The 9,604-nt window shown below is 41.3% G+C and overlaps 1 protein-coding gene across 1 annotated transcript in view; it reads left to right on the top strand.

Moving 5' to 3' along the window:
• NLRP5 (NLR family pyrin domain containing 5) overlaps nucleotides 1–9,604 on the top strand; it is a 32,004-nt gene continuing 22,400 nt past the window's right edge. The window contains exons 1-3 of the mRNA XM_047094267.1: nucleotides 1–361; nucleotides 3,454–3,528; nucleotides 7,260–7,316. Coding sequence (XP_046950223.1) covers nucleotides 73–361; nucleotides 3,454–3,528; nucleotides 7,260–7,316 — 421 coding nt within the window. The 5' untranslated portion in view covers nucleotides 1–72. The remainder of the gene's footprint in view (nucleotides 362–3,453; nucleotides 3,529–7,259; nucleotides 7,317–9,604) is intronic.

Raw genomic sequence — 9,604 nt, 5'->3', positions numbered from 1 at the left:
GGTGTCATTTGCTCCATATTACCAAAGAATCCACTTTTCCATAAAAACCTGAGCTCTCAGCCTTGCACTAAGATGTGGGAAGCCAAACTACCCTCCTTTTCCAACTATGGACTGCAGTGGTGTTTCAAGCAGCTAGGAAAGGAAGAATTTCAGACATTTAAGGAATTGCTCATGGAAAATGCTTCAGAACTGGCAATGTGCTCTTTTCCGTGGGTTGAAGTAAACGGTGCCAATGTGGAACATCTAGCCTCCCTGTTGCATGAGCATTATAGAGAATCTCTTGCCTGGAAAATATCTATTCACATCTTTGAAAAGATGAACCTGTCCATACTCTCTGAGAAGGCAAGGAAAGAGATGAAAAGTGAGTAAGACATGGGGCAAATCCGGGGGTAGGAGAGAAAGGAGATGACATCAAGCCCCCATGGGAACGGGGAAGGTATCCTTGATGTCTAATTGGGTCCATCTCCACAGCGTGAGTCTGAACTGTGAGAAGTCACTCAATGGTCATCCTACCTGGCTGGAAATTAGAGTAGTCTCTCCCCTGTGAAACAGTGGAAGAAAAGAATTGAGTAGATAGACCCTCTACCTGGACAGAATTTGGTTGAAGTTAGTAGATAGGATTCGGAGTCCTAAGTGCTAAGCTTGAGCTCTGGACCTTCTACTTGTTCTGTGTGACTTTGAGCAAATCCCCTTTTATTCTGACCCTTGGATTCCACATCTTGGAACACTAATGCTTACATGTGCTGTTGCAAAGTTTCAACAACACAACATATAGAAAGGGATCAACAAAGCTTCATTCACTTATTGAGAACAATATGGTGGATGTACAGTGGGTGTATCCCATATTTCTTGCCCCAAGCTGAAGGACTAAGGCTCAAGGAACTCTAAGGATTGATATTGTCAGACTCTTGGTGTCCATATTATAGCAATGTATTCAGATCATATTGTGTGACTATCTTAGGGTATTTAGGAGAAAGGTAGAAAAAAATAATAGCCCTCCTTTATCAGGAGGAATTCTCTTCTTCAACTGTGGACAGAAAACTTAGAAAAGAGTCCCAAGGGTGAGCAGTCAGATTGGCCCTAAATGCCTAGCTGTAACTCTGCATCTATCTGAAGTTCAAAGGACTTTAAGAGAAGCTATCCTTTCAGAGCTTCAAAAAAGCCCTGTGTGGAAAACAAAAAAAGCCCTAATTGATTCACAGGAAATTAGGGCTCTAAAATTAAAATGATGGGTGATGTTTACTGAGTCAGTACTCTAGATGAGGCACTATGTTGAAACTGCCCTGTCATTGAGTCTCAAACCCATTCCATGAAATAGGTTCCCCATTGAAGAAGCTAAAATAGAGGTTCTATGACTAATGGATGAAGAAGATGTGGTTTATATATACCATGGAATATTTCTTGGCAATGAGAAAGAATGAAATCCTGGCCATTTGTAGCAACGTGGATGGAACTGGAGGGTATTATGCTAAGTGAAATAAGTCAGTCAGAGAAAGACAGATACCATATGTTTGCACTCATAGGTGGATCCTGAGAAACTTAACAGAAGACCATGGCGGAGGTAAAGGGGGAAAAAGTTAGAGGGAGGGAGGCAAACCATTAGATTCTCTTAAATACTGAGAACAAACTGAGGGTTGATGGGGGGTGGAGGAGAGGGGAAACTTGGTGATGGACACTGAGGAGGGCACCTGTTGAGATGAGCACTGGGTGTTGTATGGAAACCAATTTGACAATAAATTTCATATTAAATAAATATAATTTATTGTCAAATTGGTTTCCATACAACACTAAGTGCTCATCCCAACAGGTGCCCTCCTCAATACCCATCACCCACCCTCTCCTCCCTCCTACCCCCCAACCACCCTCAGTTTGTTCTCAGTTTTTAAGAGTCTCTTATGTTTTGGCTCCCTCCCTCTCTATATAAAAAATAAAATAAAATAGAGTTTCTACCAAGTTCTACAACATGACCCAGTTCATGAGCTTACAGGTGACAAAGACAGGACTCATTATTTAACATATCTTTAAATCTCTGGCATGTGACCCATGAGAATTCATAGTTTCCAGTGCAGCAAGGAAGAGGAATAAACGGGTGATTTTTTTAATGGTGTAGAAAAAGGAGAGGTTCCTATTCCAGACCAGAGGAAAGCGAAGGCCAGAATCACTTCCTAGAAGAAGTGAAGTTCAGGCTGAAACAAATATGAAGAAAAGAAGCTAGCCAAGCCAACTGGGCATAGTTAGAGAAGCACATAGCACATGATGAGCAGAAGACAGGAGCATCATGAAGCCTTTAACAAAGAGCTTGGCTAGAGCATGAAGAACTTGAGGGAACAAGACAAGAGATAAATATGGGGAAGTGGACTACAAGTTGGACAACACAGCATCTTGAAAATAATTTTAATAACAAAGAATAAGCCATTTGTTTGAAAGGGGATGGAGTAAAAATAATCCCATTGACATTTCATCATTGTTGCTGAAGTGTTTTGTGGTCCAGACAGAATAAATGAATAGGTATGGGGAGACCAGTTAAGAGGCCATTCTGGCATCCCTTGGGAGAAATAAAGGTGTCTTGGGCCAGGGTGGCAGTGGCCATTAGAGAAAGTAGAAATTCAATTGAAGATGTTTCAAAAGCAGACACAACAGTTTTGTAGGACTAAATGCAGAGAGAGAATATGCTATCATGGATGACACCCGTGTTTCTGGCATGAGACCGGGTGCATGGGGTTCCATTACCTCATCCCAAGAAACACTGGAAGAGTTGTTTTGCAGCAAGTAGACAGGAGGAGTAAACAATGTTAGAACTGGTGAGCTGGACACCTCTATTTGGATAATTCACAGGCCCCTAGTGAGTAGTTAACTAACTAGTTTGAAGTTCAAGAGAGGTGTTCCGGATGACTCTTGAAGATAAATTCTTTTTTTTTTTTTAATTTTTTTTTTCAACATTTATTTATTTTTGGGACAGAGAGAGACAGAGCATGAATGGGGGAGGGGCAGAGAGAGAGGGAGACACAGAATCGGAAACAGGCTCCAGGCTCTGAGCAGTCACCACAGAGCCCGACGCGGGGCTCGAACTCACGGACCGCGAGATCGTGACCTGGCTGAAGTCGGACGCTTAACCGACTGCGCCACCCAGGCGCCCCTTGAAGATAAATTCTTGATAGCCACCACAAACTGCCTTGTTATGTTAATTACCCAAGGCCTTACAGCAAAACTGGGACTGGAATTTACAAATTCAAAATCAGAGCTGTCTTTGCAACAAGTCTCTGTTGCTTTGCTGTGCTGGTGGCACTTGAGGATCTGACTCCATTGTCTCTGATACCAGTTAGTCATGGAATAAACTGAGATCTGAGACTTGTCTTGGTTCCCCTCAGTATTTAGTAATGGAAAATCTCATCCCTAGTCTTGGAAATTGCTGACTTTATTAGAGACTATTATTTCATCTACTCTCTGTTGCAGGGTATTCACTGGCTGAAATGCCAGAAAATTCTACGATGAAGAATGACCAAGAACTGAGCATGAAAGAAGTACCAGGTCAGTATGGGCATGGTGGGAAAATGGATACGTCTCAAGCCACATGGTGATGAGTTAGTGGCACATCTGGGACTTGAACCGTTACTCCTGAGAGTCCAGTGTTCTTTCTGTTCTGTCAGGTGGTTGTATGGGTTCTGAGGATCTGGTAATCATGGTCTTTCTTTTTTTTTTTTTTTTTAACTTTTCAAAAGATTTATTTTTTTAATCTATTTTTTAAATTTTATTTTTTTAAATTTACATCCAAATTAGTTAGCATATAGTGAAACAATGATTTCAGGAGTAGATTCCTTAATGCCCCTTGCCCATTTAGCCCATCCCCCCTCCCACAACCCCTCCAGCAACCCTTAGTTTGTTTTCCATATTTATGAGTCTCTTCTGTTTTGTCCCCCTCCCTGTTTTTATATTATTTTTGTTTCCCTTCCCTTATGTTCATCTGTTTTGTCTCTTAACGTCCTCATATGAGTGAAGTCATATGATTTTTGTCTTTCTCTGACTGACTAATTTCACTTAGCATGACACCCCCCAGTTCCATCCACATAGTTGCAAATGGCAAGATTTCACTCTTTTTGATTGCCGAGTAATACTCCAGTGTATGTGTTGTGTGTGTGTGTGTGTGTGTGTGTGTGTGTGTATGTACACACACACCACATCTTCTTTATCCATTCATCCATCGATGGACATTTGGGCTCTTTCCATACTTTGGCTATTGTTGATAGTGCTGCTATAAACATGGGGATGCATGTGTCCTTTTGAAACAGCACACCTGGATCCTGTAAATAAATGCCTAGTAGTGCAATTGCTGGGTCGTAGGGTAATTCTATTTTCAGTTTTTTGAGGAACCTCCATACTGTTTTCCAGAGTGGCTGCACCAGCTTGCATTCCCATCATGGTCTTTCTTATTCTGAGTCCAAAGAGCTCTGTGATCTTAAAGCTTTCTTACAACTATTTGAGTTTCCATCTTCAGTTTGGATAACTCCATGACCCCACCAGGACAAGCTTCACCTAATAATCTGTTTTGGAGGCTTTGGTGAGGAGAACCAGATAACACGAAACCATGTTCAATACAAGTCCCCAAATATTTGAGTACCAGTGATATGCCAGGCACTGCTCTGTGACTTGTGATACATCCACGGACAAAGTACATGTAAATCCCCGGCATTCATGAAGTTTACACTTCAGTGGAGGAAAAAGGAGACCAACAAAAGGACTCAAAGCAGTGATGCCAAAACATACAGGGAAAGATGTAGGCTTATATAGACAGCATGCTTTCCCCCACTGTTACCCACACTACCACTTATATATTGCTAATCTTCTAGCAGTCAGCATTGACCATGAAGTCTAACACCTCAAAAGAATCAGGACCAACCTCCTGTTGAAGCAGCTTTGTTCAGACTGTGGGCAGGAAAATCCCTTTCAAAACTAAAGTCTGAGGAACTGATGAGTCACAGAGTTTCAGAATCCCAGAGGGCATAAATTATCCCAATTTTAATGTAAATCTAGGCTTAACAGGGGGAGTCCCATATATTCTCTTTCGAGGGATAAAATCGTATCTTACTGGGTTTAAAGATTACTAACTAGTGATTTAGCGATATGAAATAGAGACACCGACTGACTAATCTTGGCAGTAGGATCAAAATGGACAAAAGCTGGGGTCTTCTAAGCCACATTGGGAAACCCCTCTAAATTACCATTGTGCACAAGAACTACCACTTGTTGAGACCTTACGGGTTAAGCATGGTGCCACGTGCTTCAATCTCCTAGATCTCCACAGGACTTCGTGTGGTAGTAACTGTAATTCCAATCATCTGGTAACAAAACTGAAAATCCAGAGGCTAAGCTGTATACTTAAACCCTACACATGTCGACACTCTAACCACTGCTCTATCTCCATGCTGTAAGTTTTAGTTTGTTGTTCCATTTTCACGTTGTGTCTTATGGGCTAACATGTGGCGTGTCTTAGAGAAAGTTCTATGCGTGCTTCAGAAGACCATGTAATCTGCTGTTATTGGTGTTCTTGGTGTTCTATGTATCTGCCTCCTCTGTTTTTTTGCTTCAGTAAATGGGACTGCTATCCACCTGCTTATTCATTCCAAAAGCCTACTCGCTTTTTAGTCTGACTGATTCTTTTCTTTCTCCACCTTCATCCAATGAATCAAAATCCTATAAGATGCACATCTAGAGTATAATCCATTTCTATGTTTTTCTACCCATACCCTGTATATGAGAATAATTTCCTTCAAATTTCTTATCCGTTTCCACTCTGGCTGTATGCAATCCATTTTCCATACAATAATAACCAAGGTGATCTTTTAGAAATTTACATCTGAAAACTTGACTCGTCTGCTTTAAAATGCTCAAATGGTTTTCTGTTACATTTGTGATAATTTATTGCATTTTTTTTTATAATTTGCAAGATTAACACCACCCTTTTGACTATTCCTTAAATACCATAAGTCATTCCCATATCACCTATGTCAAATATGTACTTAGCCACATTAGGAAACTATTTTTAATAAGTAGATATAATGGTTATTCTCAGCAAGTAGTAGCTATTATACACCAGAGACTGTGCTATTCCTCTACCAAAACACCTGGTTTAATTTTCAGAGCAACTCCACAACGTAGGAGCTATTATCCTAGCTCTACAGATGAACCCACAGAAGCATGTTAGACCAGCAAGTTGACTAAGACCTCATAAGCAGGAAGGGACAGAATTCCCATTTAAATCCTATGTCTGACTCCAGACCCTTGGTTCTTATCCACCAGATTTTATCCACCATTTTAATGACTTGCCAAAAGGTCTCCAAAGAATTAAAAGCAGAATTGAGACCAGAACTTCATATCTCCTGGTTTTGAATCAAGTGCTCATTTTACATACACTTAGCATCTCTAGCTGAGCCAGTGGCTGCCATGTTCCAAACTGGTCCTGAGATGTGGGTCTTTGCCCTCTCTAATTCAGATATTCACATAACAATGGGGGAATTTATACAATGAGATACCACCTCACGCCAGTCAGAGTGGCTAAAATGAACAAATCAGGAGACTATAGATGCTGGAGAGGATGTGGAGAAATGGGAACCCTCTGTTGGTGGGAATGCAAACTGGTGCAGCCACTCTGGAAAACAGTGGGGAGGTTCCTCAAAAAATTAAAAATAGATCTACCCTATGACCCGGCAATAGCACTACTAGGAATTTACCCAAGGGATACAGGAGTGCTGATGCAGAGGGGCACTTGTACCCCAACGTTTATAGCAGCTCTTTCAACAATAGCCAAACTATGGAAAGAGCCTAAATGTCCATCAACTGATGGATAAAGAAGATGTGGTTTACACATACAATGAAATACTACTTGGCAATGAGAAAGAATGAAATCTGGCCATTTGCAGCAACGTGGATGGAACTGGAGGATATGCTAAGTGAAATAAGCCAGGCAGAGAAATGCAGATACCATATGTTTTTCACTCATATGTGGATATTGAGAAACTTAACAGAAGACCATGGGGGAGGGGAAGGGGGGAAAAAGTTACAGAGAGGGAAGGAGGCAAACCATAAGAGATTCTTAAAAACTGAGAATAAACTGAGGGTGTGTGGGAGGGAGGGGAAAGTGGGTGATGGGGATTGAGGAGGACACCTGTTGGGATGAGCACTGGGTGTTGTATGGAAACCAATTTGACAATTATATTTAAAAATAAAAGAATGGGGGAGTTTATTCTTCCTTCTCTCTTTTGCAGAAATTTCACAAGCTATAGAACAAGATGGTGTCACAGCAGCAGAGATGAAAGAACAAGGTAAAGAAATCTGATTCGCTGTGGGGTTTTTTTTTTGTTTGCTTTTTTTTTTTTTTTTTTTTTTTTGCCATCCTGGAATGGAGTTTGGGTGGCAGAGGAGTCCACTTTCCCATTGCTCATCTGCATTTGTCTCTGGTACATCAGTCTCCTCCCCCAAGAGCTCCTAGAATGAATCATCATCAAAGGCATCACATATGTCCGCTGTGATCATCTACAGTTACTTTGTATGAAGACACATTCCAAAGACCTGGGATGCTGGGGAAGTTGGGCATGAAGCGTAAGCTCGTTTGACAGGCACTAAATACAGCCAAGAGTAATCAAGCACTTTGTTCAGAAGTACTTGGCTAGTGGTGACCTCTTTTCCCAAGCCCTTCTGTCAACCTTTATTTTGTGAATACCTACCATTTGAAGAACTGATAGGAAAATAGTGGTAAAATATATATACATATGGCCATATAGAGTTATATGTTAACTAAACCAAACAAAATACAAAACGATGAGATCCCAGGTGCCATGTTTGTATGAAACAGCAATTGACCAGTCAAGGAAGTGACAGCAGACTTCTCTGAGGAATATTACTTGAGGCTCTTTTCTTTTCTTTTCTTTTCTTTTCTTTTCTTTTCTTTTCTTTTCTTGTTTCTCTTCTCTTCTCTCCTCTCCTCTCTTCTCCTCTCCTCTCCTCTCTCCTCTCTCCTCTCTCCTCTCTCCTCTCTCCTCTCTCCTCTCTCCTCTCCTCTTCTCAAGTTTATTTTGAGAGTGAGCAAGAGAAATCACGGGAGGGGCAGAGAGAGAAGGAATGAGAGAATCCCAAGCAGGCTCCTTGCTGCAAGCAGAGCCCGATTTGGGGCTCGACCTCACAAAGCCTGACATCATGATCTGAGGCAAAATCAAGAGTCAGTTGCCCAACCAACTGAGCTACCAGGCACTCCACTTGAGACTTTTTGTTGAGCTATAATCAATGTACCAAAAAGCTCACCCTTTTAAAGTGTACGATTCAGTGTTTCTTTGCATGTTCACGATGTTGTGCAAATAATCACCATTATGTTATTCCAGAGCATTTTCCTCTTCCCAAAAGAAACCCCAAACCCATTATCACTCTGTATCTCTTCTTCTCCAAGTCCTATGAAACCACTAATACACTTCCTGCCTCTATGAATTGGCCTATTCTGGACTTCTATGTATGTATACCATACATATAAATGGTATCCTACAAGTCTGGTCTTTCATGACTGGCCTCTTTCATTTAGCATAATGTTTTCTATATTCATGTTGTAGCGCATACCAGCACTTAGCTCATTTCTACTGCTGACTCATCAGACAATGGACATTTGGGTTGTCTCTACCTCTTAGCTATTGTGAATAAAGCCACTATGAATATTCATGTACAAGGAAGTGTTGATGGACAGAAGTGATTTGACTTATGAGGTATTTGATAAAAGTTGGTGTTTGGGATTTCTGGGGAAAAAGTGTCAGGTGTAGCTCCTGCCTTTCCACTAGACAGCCTGATGGATGGTGATGCCAGGAATCAGTGATTTATTTGACTTTCAAGCTGGAGTTTTATTCCATCTCTGTGACGTAACCTACGTTAGCCTTAATCTTTCACTAGACAAATGCTTGAAGACCCAGCAGTTGCCAGTGTTGTCCATTTTCAGTTGAGATGAGTGGTAATAAATGCCAATATTGACGACCTCTCTAGAATCCTTGCCACGGGCCAGGTGCTATTCTCCATGTCTTATGATTATGTCATAGCATCCTACACCAGTCTCTTAAGGGAGGTATTAATATCCCCATTTTGCAGATGAACAAACCACCATAAGAGTGAGATGGGGCTAAAATTAGGTTTATGGAGAAAGCATTGAGGCAAACATCTGTTCCAAAGTAAGTCCACAAACAGAAGCTTTTGTCTAATTGCCACTTATAGGAAACTTATGAGGAGTTTCTTGTTGGAGGTAAAACATGAGTTTTTGACGCACTGACTTTGAGGTCCCTGTGACCCTTTGAGGTGGGGAGTTTGACACATGAGCCTAGGATCTCAGGGAAGAAGTCAGCACCATTGAAGGAGATTTGGAACTATTGGTCACAGATGCAATACTTGAGTCCATGGGAGAAGAGGTGGCCAAGGGCGACCCAAATTCAACGCAGATGTACCTCCTTGGGGCTTCCTTCTCTCTTTGAAAACCTATAGCCCAGGAGCATAGTCTGTCCTTTGAGGATAATGCATCAGTCTGAGCTCAGCAAATAGAGGTTGTTCAGACCTCAAGGTCTGCTTCCTGCGTTTTTTTTTTAAT

This window comes from Lynx rufus, unplaced genomic scaffold (genome assembly GCF_022079265.1).
Source record: "Lynx rufus isolate CCGP_SWC_20201006 ecotype Redwood Valley unplaced genomic scaffold, mLynRuf1.p SCAF_39, whole genome shotgun sequence".
Lineage (NCBI taxonomy): Eukaryota > Metazoa > Chordata > Mammalia > Carnivora > Felidae > Lynx > Lynx rufus.
Note: the sequence above shows the minus strand (reverse complement) of the source record. Positions and strands in the feature narration are given on the sequence as shown.